At 40.3% G+C, this 15,726-nt stretch overlaps 1 protein-coding gene across 1 annotated transcript; it reads right to left on the bottom strand.

Annotated features, from left to right (window-relative positions):
* Nucleotides 1-4,115: 4,115 nt before the first annotated feature.
* LOC128968673 (histone PARylation factor 1) lies at nucleotides 4,116-11,556 on the bottom strand. The gene is given in 9 exon segments (XM_054383241.1): nucleotides 4,116-4,247; nucleotides 5,096-5,268; nucleotides 5,842-5,929; nucleotides 6,633-6,783; nucleotides 7,808-7,906; nucleotides 8,364-8,550; nucleotides 10,114-10,273; nucleotides 11,435-11,514; nucleotides 11,517-11,556. Coding segments are annotated over 9 exon segments (1,110 nt in total).
* Nucleotides 11,557-15,726: the final 4,170 nt, after the last annotated feature.

Here is a 15,726-nt window from a genome sequence, read left to right as displayed (position 1 = left end):
CCAGATGAAACTAGCGTTTCAAAGAAAAATACTAGTTTTGTTGCAGAAAATATCAGTAACGTGACCTGGTCTTATGCAATTTTTGTATTATTGAGAACACTATGATGATATATACCAATGTTGTGCAGTATAAGGAAAAGTACTGCTATTCTACTAGTTAAGAACTGGAACAATTCTGTATACGTGTATCTGGTAAAAACTGCATGCTACAACACTGGAGATCCTCCCCCTGCTCCTGACCTCCCTTCCCCCTACAACTTGAGAAAAGTCAGTTTTTATTTTTTTCTTCTCCACAAAAGATGTTCCACTGCTGACATGGTAGGAAGAAATGTAACTCATAACTTGCACTAAATGTATATTATTTTTCTCAAAGTTTTACCATTCTTTATTTATATTTGTATGGATTAAAAAAAATCTATTAAATATGAATCAGTTAATATCTCACATAACTAATTACCTTTTTAATGTGATTTTATAGAATAATTCATAATCCTCTGCAAGTAATGGAGGATTAGCAAATGTTTACAACTTGATGAAGGGTTAAACAAAATGGTTTCTTTATGATCCAACATGCATCTATGATCGTTTTCAAATGTAACTCTCACTGCCGTTACCTTGACATTTCCTTTTTCCTTTACTAAGCAGATAACTGGAACAGCAATACTCAAATTTTATAATCAAACAAAACAAAAACAACAGAACACTGCAGGTTTTAAAAATAATAGGAAGAAAGCAACTATAATTATTAGGTTTCTTTTACCTTTTCCACAATTATATAGAGGTATAAATGGTATGTAGCCACAGCAGATGAGCAGCAGGGTAGAATCAAATACTTGAAACTTTGGCAGGACTTGAAACTTCAGCAGCAACGTACAGGCTAGCAGGTAAACTCATTGATCCTCAACTTCTTGACCTTCTTTCCAGCCACTAATTTGTTTCATATTCATTGTATCAAGTCACCACCACCACAAACAAGTGCAAAAGAAAAAAGGCAATAGGCTGTAAGCCTAAAGAGGAGAGGAGAATTAAGAAATCTGCCTGGTAAAAATCATGCTATATTAGAGTGAATTAGGTAAAAGGTCCTTTTAAAAATTATGCCAAGACAACTGCAACATTATAAAATGCCTAAAATAATAGGTGTCTCTAAAACATTCATTACACTTCTCTCAAACACCTTTATTTACAAAGTACACCTAAATTCTGGTACTTTTGGCAAGCTCCAGAATAGTGCCTGTGTTTTAAGTGCTCTGCTGAAGTCTTACAATTTTTAATTTTTTTCTGAGTACAGAACTGCCATCTACATCTCCTCTCCTGCAGCAGCTAGAGCCAGCAGAAGGTGGAATGTGCCTGGGGGCTCATGCTGATTGGCCCTGGTGTTAGAAAAGGGTTTAGAACTGGAACAGGGAATCGGCTTGTGTTAAAATGGAAGTGTTGCAGCAGCCAGCTGTGTTCTTTGACATGAAGTCAGTGCTAGTGGTTCAAAATTTGGTATTTTAAATTGCATAAGCCAGAAGAAACATCACAGAGCAAGACATGGCCCTCTGATAAAAGGCAGCTCTGAAAGTTGTCTATACTAGTTTCTGTTGTCTAAATATTTTTCCTACAGTGGAAGAATATAAGCGTGCTATACATTTGAAACCTCTGCTGTCAATGTTCTCACTGAACACTGCTGTGTCTGCTGTAATAACTTGCACCTAATTCTACAGGCCCTGCTGTCTGAAGTAAAATACAGCTCCCCTCCCTGCTGTGTTTTATAATTTCAGTATGGATCCCAAGTGCTGCATATAAGTTGTGTATATCTGCTCTTCTTACCTGCTAAGCTTTCCCTGTTGACATTTAAAAGGTCTACAGGTAAGCATATGTTGGAGGTTCTGATTATGAAGTGTGTGTGCCTGTGCTGTGCAACAAGAAACAAAACTTCCAGCGCCTTACTCAAATTACTAATTTGGAAAAAAATTAAAATGTGGTGGATGGGAGGGGGAAAGTGTCAGCATTTAAAAAAAATATTTTTAGACTATCAGTTACTGGTTCATGAAGAATGCATTCTTTGTTAATCTGTGATGTTGCCTAGAGCTGTATTTAATATTGATCTTAAATGTTTTTATTTATAATAGTGTGGTAGAGCTCCATATCATTACAGTAAAAATTCTGATTACTGTGATGATTTAATTAAACATTAAAAACTTCTGTATGACCATTTACTGTTCTGTCATGTTTTCCTGCTGTTTTCACAATGTTTGCAATTATTTATTTCCCTGAGGGAAAAAATCATAGGTAGGCACTTCACATACAAAACTAGGAAGCAGATAAAGAAAATAATGAATTTCAGGAGAGGCAGTCTTTGTATGGCATAGTATTGGGCTACAAGTCAGCAGCCAAATCAAACAGATCAGTGTTAGAGGTTTTGGTTTTTGTTTTGCAAAATAAATTGTTTTAGTTACAGAATAGTTGGCTTCCTGATTTAAATGCTTTAAAACTGAATGATGTTTTTATTATTTAAAAGCCAGGATAATGTAGCTTCTAGAGAGTACATCTTTAGTAGCTCTGGTTTTGAAAAAAAGATAAGTTGGTCATCTGTTGATGATACATGTTAATAATATACAGCACTTCAGTATTTTTTAAAAGTTTTCTTCTCAATTAGAGGTTAAGAGGTAGGACTGTAAAATCTATACTAAGGTCCCCATTTTTGTAAATTTAGGTTTATAAATAGCAGTTGGTAAAGTAAATCCTCTTTTGTTACTTATACTCTTTACAGGGCATTAATATGAAGATCTCTTCTGCTTAAAATGTAAAAAAGTAATGGGGAGTGAGACCAAATTTTCAAGGAAGTACCTCTTTTTGAATGTACAGAACAAAATTTCTGGTCCTGTAAAACAGTCCCTCTATACTTGTGCTAATGTTTGAAGGGGAACATTTATATGCTGACTGAAAGAGGTAGGGTTGTCAAAGTAGATAACATATGATTTTAAGAATGGAAAATACTTTATTTAAAAACTCCAGATATACTTTTGAAGCAGTCTGACCGACTTACATTGTTAATTATTTTATATGCCAGAGTAGTGCTGCTGGAAAGTAGGGACAGCTGTGCACTTCAAGCATGTTGCTAGTGGGGTATAACCTTCCTTAGCAGTAGTATTGTCATTAGCAAAGATGTGAACTGAAGTCAAATCACTCCAGGCCTGCTAAGAGCAAATGTTATTTTCCATTGGCTTCTGGAGTATCACTTCAAGCACTTGCTTAAGAATAAAACTATGTGAAAATAAAGCAGTGGGCCCATGAATTTGAAAACAATTCATTTGCATCTCATACAAAATTATTTTTGTTCTATTTCTTCAAGTCCAAATTCATTAAAATGGCATGATTGCATCTGACTAATAAGGTAGCAACTGCCATGGAATTTAGACTGATCTTGTAATGTCACCTGAGTTTTAATCTTATTTGTTGCCTGTTTATTCAACCTGATCCATTAGATGCGAGACCGATTTAGTGCTTTGTTGTAGTGCAAAAGGGACAGCTGCTGCAACTTGTGTTTATACCTGTTTGTGGGACACAGTTGAGGAAATGTATGTCAGTAAAAACCACTTAAAACAAGGAAAGAGAATTGTAGTAGGTGTAAATAAACTGGGATTGAGCTACACCAAATGGAGTCGCTTCTCTATTGCCTACAGCTTACGGCATGTAAGTAAGAGCCTGCCCTGTCCGTGCTTCTTTAAAGCAAGCAGCATACCAACACTGCTCCGGCTCGGCTTTAGCTTCACTAACACAGCCGATCACAGAGCGGGTGGGCCTCTCCGCACACATAGCACGGGGACGCCGTCCGGACAGGCGAGCTCCGCCCTCCCACTGCGGGTCCGGTCCCTCCCACAGCCGCAGCGGCTGACATGTAACCCCCTTCCCACTGCCTCTGCGCAACGCGCCGCGGGCTCACCCACCCGCAGCCTCCTCGCCACCCACACCGGGCACGCAGGCAGCACGGCAGGCAGCTGGTTTCTTAGAAAAGCTTTACTGAGTAGGGGGGACAGCACCACCCGTAACAGGGCGGGGGGAAATACCAATCATAGACACAGAACAAGGAAATCCCACGCCCGAGGACGCCCACCCTGCTGGGGCCCGGCTCATGGCCCCAGCTGGTCCACCTTCTCCTCCCGGCGGCTAGCCAAGTGTGCTTCAATGATCTCGGCAAAAAGATTCCTCTTCAGCAGGGTGTATGCCAGGGGCAGCAGCTGGCCGACGGTCTTGTGGAAGTACTGCAGGCGAAGAGGAACACAAGAGCAGCCCTGGGGCATCAGGGTCATCGTTTGTAAGTACAGCCACCCTCCTGCCCCATCCTAACGGCAGGTAAACCTCTACAGTTTGCAGCAGGGCTAGCCTAGGTGACCCAAGCTGCTGCAGTCATAGAGGGACATCTGTTCTTAGCAGAGGAAAAGATGACAACTACTGTTAAGGTAGGCAGACATGAAGCGGCTGTTCAGTTTCAGTCCTTTCATACTCCACAGCTTATTACAGAACAAATATTAAGTGGAATCTTTACCTGCGATTAAGTGCTTGTAAGCCAAAGACCTTAGTTATGGTATTCACTAACACAAAACCAGAAAAAGACAGCTGGTGGGAGATCTTTTGTGCAGCCATACAGGCACCTGGCAAATACCTGGCCTAGCTTTAAATTCTTCCAGCTGGGGTTACTACAACCATCAGTCTGTTCCTTGATCCCATTGAAGATGAGTGCTTGCAACCATACAGGTATTTGGGGAAAGGGGCTAGGGCTGTTCAGGTTATCTGGATCAGACATCCTGCATTTTCAGGAGTCTAATAACAGCTCACTGTCTTACCTACATCAAATCACAACAGTGAAATGCTGCCTAAATGCTTCTGGATTGCTGGATTGTGCTTTCACATAAGCAGTTCTGAATTCAACATAGCATGGTAGCTTAAATGTGACTTTTTAAATGGTCTCTACAAATCACAAATATTCTTGTAGACTTGCAAAATTCCTAAGGATAATTATGCAATAAAGTTGGAATAAAGGTCTGAGACAGAACAACTCCTGATCCATGCATAAAATAATTTTGTGAAGTGCAGTTGTTTTAATACTCACATGTGATCCATAGCAAAACAGGTCCATACCCAGTTCATACCCCATTCCATAGTCACACTCATCATTAGCAAACTGAACAAAGGTCAGCATTTCTTGGATAGGTGCAAAGGCCTTCAGTCTCTCTTCATCTGTGGGAGCATCAACTATGGCCTTACAAATCTTTTTAAGGTTAGCTACGAAAAAATAAAAGCAGAAATATTGACAAGTTTAAAAAAAAAATACTGCATAGAAGTAGTTTGCAACAATGCTCGTGTCATGCTTACACGAAGACTAAGTGTGCATAACCTGAGCTGCTGGAGAAAAACCTTCCTCCTTCCCTTTGCTTCTCACTCCTGCCCCATGCCTGTCTCCATTCTCCATACAGAGACAAACATTTGTATGCTGAAGCTGCATCATAGAACTGATTCTGGGTAGAACAACACTGGGAGAAGAGGACAAATAAGAACTTAAATCTATTAATGTAGATCAGTTCTTCAAATCCACTTCCTCAATGGCTGTGCCAACACAAGATAAGGTCACCTGAACTACTACTTCGGGAATCATTTTTTCAGATTTGACATGTTTTACTGATTCTCATGTGGTTAATTTGAAGAAAATAATTGAGCTCAAGTGTGATGTTCAAGACTTCTGCCTTCTACTCCCTCATATTCTCTAAGTAGGAAAATTGAATGCAGTTTGGTTTCAGAAGAACACCTGTATGACTGAAGGTTATTCACTTAAATGGACTACAGAAACAAGGTACTTACCATTTGTTTCAGGAAGTTCTCTGTATCCAACATCATTTTTGTCTACAGGAACAACTAGGCCTGCTCCATGAAATGCTTTGGTTACCACCTACATAGAGAGACAGGAAACTGAGCATAGCACTGTAAATCAATACTGTGATATAAAACCACCTTGCCTCACTAAACAGCATTAACACCTGACTACTAGTGATCTAACCCAATATGTACAGGCTCCAAGACATCAACTTAGTTTCAAATTATATAGCAGTAACTTTTAAGTGTTGAGGTTTAAAATAACTGGAAATTCAATTTCAGTCAAGTTCTGAACTTTAGGAATCCTTGTAGTCACTTCTGTAGCACTGGATTACATTTGTGTAGTCACCTCCTACTATAATTATTTCTAACATATGTGAAAAGCCTCTACTGCTAATTCCCATCATCCTTAGTGGTCTGGTTTCAAATAGATCCAACCCAACTGTTTACATGGAATTTGGAAGCAGTTCCTCATGCTCCGCCTTTGTTTTAGTTTGTAGACTATTTCCCCTAGTGTTTTTTTTTTTTTTTTTTTAATCAAATGCCAAGCTATGGTTTGCAAGAGTAAAGTGTTTTGATTTAATCCTGTTATTTGAAATACAGTAATATTTATCTTGCCTCTCCTGAAGTTTTATAGAGGGAGCTGATTAGCACTGGGAATTCTGAAATAAAGAATGCTGACTGACTAGAAGGAAAAAAACAAACAAACAAAAAGAAACAGACAAGTGAATAAAGTTTAACAGAACTTAGTTCTCTCCAGTGGATGAGGAAAGTCATACTTTCTTATCTCTCTGTTTCATCTTCATGGTTTTTTGTTCCAGAGAATAACCCAGTTCCTTTGCTGTTCTTGTTATTTTTTCATCTAGGTCTTTCAAAATAGCATTTTTCTTTTTATCAGTCACTTCCTTAAGTTTTTTTGACAAAAATAATCTGCAAACAGAAGAAACATGTCTTAAAAGAGCTTAGTAGAACACAAAGAAATGAATAGCCTTCTAATCACTAAACCTCCAAATCTTGTACTGAAGATTAGCAGTCATAGGTTTATTTATACACATAGACTTGGGAATGCAAGCCTCTTAAGAAGAAAGAAAAAAAAAAGTTTGACACAGGCAGTACTGTGGCATTTGCTGTCTATATTTGTATTACAATGTAGTTTATTCAGTCTGCAGGTGCTGAAGATTGTCCTGTTCATCTTTCTGTCTTAAGAACTCCATTTGTTGCTTCAGTGCCACACAGTATTTGTCATGCAAGTCATGCACATAAATACATATTTATGAGTTTCATCAGGGTGCTTTCAAAACAAATGTCCTCGTTTAACTCTGCAGTACACGAAGGTTCTTTTGCAGAAGCTACACTTTAGCATGCTTTCACCTACTGACACATGCCTGTCCTTAGAGAGCTTTCCATTTTTAACTGACAGGTGATGAAATCTGTTGTTTACGTTCATGATGCAGGATCATGTAAAGCTTCATGAATCATACTGAATTACCTAACTACATAAATGTTACCCTGCCTATGTCCAGAAATGGTGGTACTTGTAGCTACTCCTTATAAACAAAAAACACATTAGCATTTTTATGTAGGCAAGAACAACTAGATGCTACTCATTTCCTACAATATTCAGACTTCCTTGACCACTGTTTCAGATGCCCATATTTTACTTACGCAGTATTTTAACACACCCAGTGAGCATTTTTTTCCCTTGTAAAGCCTATCCTTGCTGCTATATTCAAATAAAGAGGTAATTAACACTTGTGTGGTTTGCTTGTAAAAGGAGAACACTGTCAAAAAGCCTTTTAAGGTTACCTTAAATTTTGCCAGCAGGAGAAAATAAGCGAGGAGTTTTTGACAAAGAAAGATACATAATACAGTTAGATGCATTATTCCACACCACATCTCCTGATTAATAGTTTCCCTTTAAATCTTTATTTATGAAAGTAAATATGAATCTTACTTGACTGCAGCAAAGACATTATCACCAACTTGTGAAATCATACAGCCTTTCTTAGCTTCATTTGCACCAACCCACACTGGAAGCTCATCTGGCACATCCCTGTTCAGGAAAAGAAGTACACACAAAGTCAAGCTGTGTGCATTTCTCCTGTTTCAAATTAAAACTGCCTCCTCACCACACTGCCATCTCTTTCAGAAACCTAACAAGCTTACATCTAAAGCTCTAAACATCTTATAGTAAGGCTTTGAAAGGAGCTCGTGTCAATAGGTGCAGAGAGAATACACATTCCCTTTATTTACAAGGCTTGAATTTTTCTTCCAAGTATCACACTGAGTTAAAAGATGAATGTCAAGGTGCTCAGGAGGGTTAAGTCTAGTTTACAACTTCAGTACCTATGGTCTTTTTCAGTAAAAGATACCAACTCGTGTGTTCATATCCTACTACAGAAGAGACTGTTTGGCTGTAATACACGATTCTCAAGCCTTGTCTCACGGAAAGAAGATGAGAAAGAGCTACACAGTTGTAATCCAACGAGAGCATATATTAAATAAAATACCTGAAATATCCCATGTGATACTGTGTTTTGCTATCCCCAACAAGTATGGTCTGGAATTCTGGAGGATCATAGAAGAATCTCCAATGAAGACTGAAGTTTGGATCTGTTGATTTTGCTTTTTTGTGTTTTCCTGCAAGGATATCATATGGTCCAACCAGCCTAAGTCCAACACTTGACAGAAGTGCATCTGAGGAACAAAGCACAAACTGGTTTACTTTTGGATGGGTACTTATCTAACCCAAGAAGTTCCTGTGTCACTTGGGTATCAAAACCTCCCATAAATCCGAACAAACACTCAGTTTAGTCAGACAAGGAAAGCTGAAACATTGTTATTCAGTTAGCTTTCATTCCAGAAACAAGTAGTGGTCAACTGTTCAATGTCCAGATGGAAATCAGTAATGAGTGGTGTCCCTCAGAGATCAGTATTGTGACTAGTACTGTTTAGTATCTTGATCCACAATACCGACAGTGGGATTGAGTGCACCCTCAGCAAGCCCACTGATGACATCAAGCTGAGTGGTGCAGCTGACATGCTAGATGGACAGGGTGTCATCCAGAGGGACTTGGACAAGCTTGAGAAGTGGGCCCAGGTGAACCTCATGAGGTTCAACAAGGCCAAGTGCAGTCTTACACTTGTAACAGGGCAACCATCAGTATTGATACAGGCTGGGGCATAAAAGGATTGATAGCAGTCCTCTTGAGGAGGGCTTGGGGATACTGGTAGATAAAAATCTAGACATGACCTGGCAATGTACAGTCACAGCCCAAAAGATATCAACCATATCCTGAGCTGCATCAAAAAAAGTGTGGCCAGCAGGTCAACAGAGGCGATTCTTCTCCTTTACTCCACTCTGGTGAGATCTCACCTGGACTACTGCATCCAGCACAAGAAAGACATGGACCTGTTGGAGCAGGTCCAGAGAAGGGCCACAAAAAATTATCAGGGACATGGAACACCTCTTTTGTGAGGAAAAGCTGGGAGAATTTGGGTTGTTCAGCCCAGAGAAGAGAAGGGAGACCTTAGGGAAGGCCTTCCTGCAGCCTTCCAATACCTAAATAGGGCCTGTAAGAAAGATGAGAGCTTTTTAGCAAGATCTGTTGAAACAGAACAAAGGGTAATGGTTTCAAACTAAAAGAGGGTAAATTCAGATTTCATGTACGGAAGATGTCCTTTTTAATGAGGGTGGTGAAACACTGCAACAGGTTTCTCGGAAAGACGGTAGAAGCCCCATGCCTGGAAACATTCAAGGTCAGGTAAGATGAGGCTCTGAGCAACCTGATTTACTTACACATGTCCCGGCTCACTGCAAGAGAATTGGACTAGATGGTATCTAAAGGCCTTCCATCCCAAACTTTGAGATTCTCAAAATGTGTAATTTCTAGGGCACTAAGGTATGCTATGTTCTGTTATATAATAAATTTGGGCAAGCTGAAACCTGGACTGATATAATGAAACTTCAGTTCTGTATCAAACTTTTTAAATGTAACTACAAGAAAGGCAGATTTAGACAACATTTAGTGCTTTTGTACTGCAGTTTAAGCACCTGTATTTCAGAAAGCTTTAGAAAGAAGTGTACCAACATCTTTGTTATTGCTCGAGTTTTCTTGTTTACAGTAGCATAAATATCCAGCATCTCAACTGAAAACAGAAGCAGCATTAGAATGCAGATGACCATTTGTAGTTTGCCTGCCTTCAGACTGTCTTTGAGAGTGAAAGTCAGAAAAGACCAAAAAACATTCAAAAACTCACCACTTGGTTTCTCAGGATCTAGTTCCTCACAGAACTTCCAAAACTGATAGAAGTCTTCAGGAAGCCTAAGCCTATAGCATGTTTCTGCTTCTTGACGAAGACTGTCAGGGATATCTGCCTGATTTGATCTTCTCTTTTTGACATCTCCATTTTTCTCACACTGCAGATCAAAAAAACACCCCAAACAACAACAAAAAAAATCTCAACAATCCAACCAAGGTTCCTTTAGTTACTTTCTACCAGTTCTACTAAAGATTTTCACAGAATTTCTGTATTAATGGAGGAACAATGACTAAGACCATTAAGTCATGCTTGTTACTGACAGCTGCACAGACACTGATTAGAGCATCTACTCTGGACAGAATCCCCCAGACGTGCATTACCTCAGAGTTAAGTGCTAAGCATATGAAATAACGAAGTGATACTTTTATATTAATGGGTCAATAGAATCAACAGAAGCACTTTTATTAATTAATAAAGCAAAGGACTATGAAATCCCAGCATTTAATCTAAACTCTACATTTGTTTTTAAACTGCCCATTTCCAATCAGACAGCAGCTTGCATCCAAGAAGCTTGTGTGCTTTACATACAGTTTGAAGTAGGCATACTACTTTGTTTGGTTAAATGACAACTAAAACCCACAAATTCTCTATTACCTGAACTACTGTGCTGTTCAAAGTGAATTGGTACAATTTACAGCACATTCCAGAAGGAACTTAAAAGTTTAAAAATTGTAACATGATGACACAGGCAAGGCAATGGCCCATTCAAATATGCACTTGAAGTGGTAACCTCAACTACCTCATTCCCACATAGGGTTCCAAGAATTGGTAGGTGTCATTACCTTCTTTTTTAATAGTATTTTTTTTCTTCTGTTAAAGCAAGGTTTCTTTCCCCGTTAGGCCAGTATAACGAGGAAGACATTTCACCTCTTACGTGGGCCGCACAAGTACCGCGTCAGACACCCCGTGCGGATGGGGAGGGTGCCGCGGTCGCTGTTTACAGCACACCTGGAAAGTGATGCGCCCGTGCTAGAGAACGAGGAGCCCCGGGGCTTTCCTCAGAGCAATGGAACAAACCAGACTGAAGAGCAAGGAAGTGGGGCCAGGCATCACCATAAGGCATCCGCGCCGGTTCAGGCCTGCGGCCTTCGGAGCTCGCTCCCCCCTGGCCTGGGGGTGCCTCAGGCCGCGACTGCTGGTCCCTGTAGCCGGGCCCCGCTGTTCCTCATAGGGCTGGTGCCCGCCGGCAGGCTCTGTGCCGCCAGGCGCTGACACTCGCCTGAGCCCCCCCGCCCCGCGCGCGCTCGCTACCAGCCACCTGCTCGCCGGCCGGGCTCGCCACCCCGCGAGACCTCCGCTTCCCGCCACCTGTCATGCTCCCGCCGTCCGCATTGCGCCCGCCCCACCGCTTCCGAAGTCGCGCCGTGCGCCTCCGCGCATGCGCAAGTGGCGGCGCGCGCCTGGGCGCCCGCGCGGTCTCTCTCGTGCACGGCGCAGGGGAGGGGGCGCTCCTGAAGGGGCGCTCCTAATAGCCGCCCCCGGGAGCTCGGCCTTCGCCCGGTGAGCAAACAGTGGCGGGAGGTGCAGCGGCCGTTGCTTCCACGTAGACACCTTGCCGCAAGGTGAATGAGCGCTTTTTCAAGGGCTATAGGCATAGCTCCTTCGGAGCTGGCTGGCAAGAGAAGGCGGCGGCGGGAGCAGGGGCCACAGCTGTACAGAGCAGGCTGTATTAGCCCTGGGCTAGAGCAGGCATTGCGGCGTCTGAGGGAACGAGGTGGGATGGAAACGAACGCAGTTAACTTGCTTGCAGACAAGTATAGACTTGGTTGGAGCTGGGTGCTAGAGATAAGTCGAGATACATACAGCCACGTTTCCTTAACGGTGCGGAACTCATGTCGAGGCTGCCTATGAATACCTTCGAGGCTGATTTTTTACCCCGATTACGTAGACGAGCAAATTCCTCCAATACAAATTAGAGTCGTATATTGGGATGAGATGGGGAAAAAAAGAATAATTGCTTGAATCAAATGTAAGCTTTCCGTTAAGAACTGAAGGCACAAGAGAAAGTGATAGGGTTTTTTTAACTACACAGAAAAAGGGTGAAAAATAAAATTCAATCCCCTAAGCCTCTGCTTTTATATTCCTGTCAGCTGTCAAATGCTGAAGTGCCATTGCCTAATTTCCAATGGAAAAAAATGAGCAGTGTGTGATCAAAGCAGCAGCATGTAAGATGCAGCAAGTGTGACACCTTTCCTCAGTTTATAGAGCAGCACATAACCATATTGTACAATGATCCACTAATTCTGGCAAAGCATTTCAGCAGTATGCTGAAATAAAGGCCTGGAAAACCAATAGCACAGAGTGAGGTGGTGGGAAGTTAGTTATACATAAACATTTGTGGGTTTGTTTCAGTAAGTTAGATTGCAGTGGGTTTATTTAAAAAAGCCTAACAGGATTTTTTTTATATGCATCCTTGCTGAACATGTACTGCATACATCCAATGGAGTTATCTTAGAGTCCATTAAAGTTGCAAATACTTGCTGTGGCATAGATGATTATTATCTTAGGCCTAAGAATAAGCTGCAGTGCCTTTCAGCCACCTGTGACATAGATAGTTATGTGACTAATGCAGAAGCTTGGTAAGTTTAAGTCTGTCTACAGTGTGACGAGTTATGCAGTGTCAATGGTTTCTTGTATTTAAACCAGCTAGGCACTTCATAGAAAACATGGGTTGATATCTTATAGATGTAACAAGGTATTTAGATGGAAAAAAAGGATGTTTAATTCCACATCTTGAATTCTGTGATTGCTAAAATCCTGCACACATAAGAAAGGAGTGTTAAGTTTCAAAACTGAACCTTGTTTAAGGGATGGTTTGTTTCATAAAGCAGAAATGAGGTACTAAAACTCACTGAAACCACAAATGTGATTTTCTTCCTGAAAAACTGTGAAGAGTACTGCCCTGAGGTTTCTTTGAGAAATGCTTCCTAGTGTTAGTCTCAATACATAATTTCTTGAATACCAGACCTGAACCATAGTGAAAGCTAGACAGAATGGTGCCCAAAGGAATGACATTTTCCTCAGTAGTTCAGTGGAAAGTGTGCTAGGTGTCTTTACAATAAAGGCACACCTTCCCCACCCCCTTAATGCTAAGAAATGCTCAAGTCTGTCACCAATTACTATTTCTTTGGGATAAGCTTTTGTCCTATTTCAAACCTACTGCTTTGCAGATGCTTATCATGCCTTCCTGTTCTCCCCTGTATTTACTGAAAGAAACCCTTTGCATAACCATTTTCAGTTCCACGGTTTTTCTAAGGTGAATGTGAAAGTGACATGGATAGCCCAAGTGTGCCTCGTGACTTAGCTTGAAGTCTTAGGTGTGTATTCCTGCTGTGTTAATCTTCTGCTACACAAGTAAATGAAGTCAGCATGAAATCTTCTATTTTGGATCAGGAAGGAAAACCAGAACTTTTCACATATGGAAAATACTGAAAACCTATGGGACTGAAAAGTATCTTAAGATGCAAAAGTCGTTATACCATCAAGAGAAAAGTAACAAGTGTGAAATAAACTTGTCGTGGCCTCATTTTAGATATGCCAATATATTACAAGTCAAAGTTGTGCTGAAAAAAACCACCCTAAGTTAACTAGAAAAATACTCCCCTGTTGACTTGTTAATATTAGTGCTAGGTCTAAAAAGCCTAGCTTGGAGGGCCTTTACCACTTCACTGGACAAAGCTCTTGTGAGTGATGTTTTCAGAACAGCAGTTTTGATCTTAAGTACACACTTCAGATCTGATAAATCCTTTCAGCTACTCTGCAGTTAAATCTGTTCTCATCAGTTCTTCCCTGAAATGTGGAAATAGATTATGGGGTGCCACTACACAAGCCCTTAGAAAAGAAACTGCAAGATAGCACATGATTATTCAGTGCACTGTAGTAATTTTTTCCTCTGTGAACAACAGGTAACTCAGTCTGTGTGTATCTACTTCCAAATAATTCTCATTTTTCAAGCCCTGATTTGAAAAACACATAATTTTGATATTGGTAGTTGTACTATCATTCCATCTGTTAACAACCTATAAGGCTGTAACATGGTAGATTTTTTGTTAAAAAAAAAAAATATAAGCAGCTAAAGCAGAGTTTAAAATATACTATCTTAAAACCTCTCCTTCAGGCTAGTAAACACAGCCTCCTGTATCTGTACCATCAGATTTCTGAATCAGGATAAATGGAGATTATCTCAAGAAATAAATCTGCAAAGTAGCTTTATCAAGCTTTAAAGCTATCTGTATGACTAACCATGCAGTAACAGATTTTGAGAGACACCACAAAACTGGAGCTTTTCTTGAAGCAAAGGTTTTCGGATCTGCTTTTTGAAGAGCTGTGGTGGACACCTGCAGTGTATACATTTAATCTGCCCCTTGAGGTCACCAAACCCTTAGTGTTTTACAGGGATTTTTTCCTTTTCTGTATCAATTTTGAAGATTATTGCACAATATCCAAAGTTACCAAGGCATACCCCATGCAAAATCTCAGTTTATTAACTTCAAAGTTTTATTGTGAGAAAGCCTTTGTAAGTTAAAAGCCTAAGCAAAAGCTTTATCAGGTAACAGGTACTTGAAGGAAGGAAATAGAACTTACAAGATGTTAAAATCCAGTTTATGCTTCCTCACAGCTATTCACTGCCCCATTTCTGCTCACACCTTTCCTGCAGAGTTGATTACTTTCCTCCCACTCATTACAATGTTCAGATTTGCTCACTTGTGAAAAGCATCAGAAATTGAGCTATGCTATCCAGATCAAATATTCTGTGCTGAGATGTGTACTGAAGGACAGAGATCTCTGTCAGTCACACAGAAAGATGCCAGTAAGGTTCTCCCAGATTTTCCTCCCCTGCCCCTAGACAAAAAGATACCTTTGATCAAAGTTTTGCCTTATAATACAGTATTTTTGTACAAAAATAGGAATCCAAAAATCAACTTATTGTTAGCGGATATTCCTATTTATTTACAGGGTATTGGCAAGAACCTTCATAAGGCAACCCAGTCTGCATTAGGAAGTTAGATGGGATGCAGTACAGGTGGTTCACAATCTTATTTTTCCCCTACCCTTCTTCATATGCAACTGAAAGGCACCAGTTTAAGTCACACTGAAGTAACTTTTAAAGTAGTTTGAAGAATACCTAAGCAGCAAGGGATAAGGGTGTGCAGTCTCATGAGGCACCACCACATACCGCTGACTAGATTATGTAGTATAAATATATATATAGCTACCGATTTCTGTTCAAGGACTGATTTTTTGACAAAGAACACGATACTGCACTATTCTTGCCACAAGAGGGAGCCAGTGAAATTCATTAAAAAAGGAGTTCAAAGAGAAAAGACAACAAATACGCATTTCAGCATATGATTTGCCACGTTGATGGCCTTTTGTATTATTCAGTAGAACTCCTTTAAAATTAGGTATCTTGTTTCTGAATACCAGATAATTTCATCTTACTCTAAATAATCCCAGCACACGAAGAAAATGTTGACTTCTTGTGCATGTCAGCTGTCATGTTTGGGTTGTATAGAATGCAGTGAAATTGTGCTGTTTAAGAATAGTTTT

The sequence above is a fragment of the Indicator indicator genome, chromosome 8 (genome assembly GCF_027791375.1).
Source record: "Indicator indicator isolate 239-I01 chromosome 8, UM_Iind_1.1, whole genome shotgun sequence".
NCBI classification, from domain to species: domain Eukaryota; kingdom Metazoa; phylum Chordata; class Aves; order Piciformes; family Indicatoridae; genus Indicator; species Indicator indicator.
This window is presented reverse-complemented; position numbering and strand designations above follow the sequence as displayed.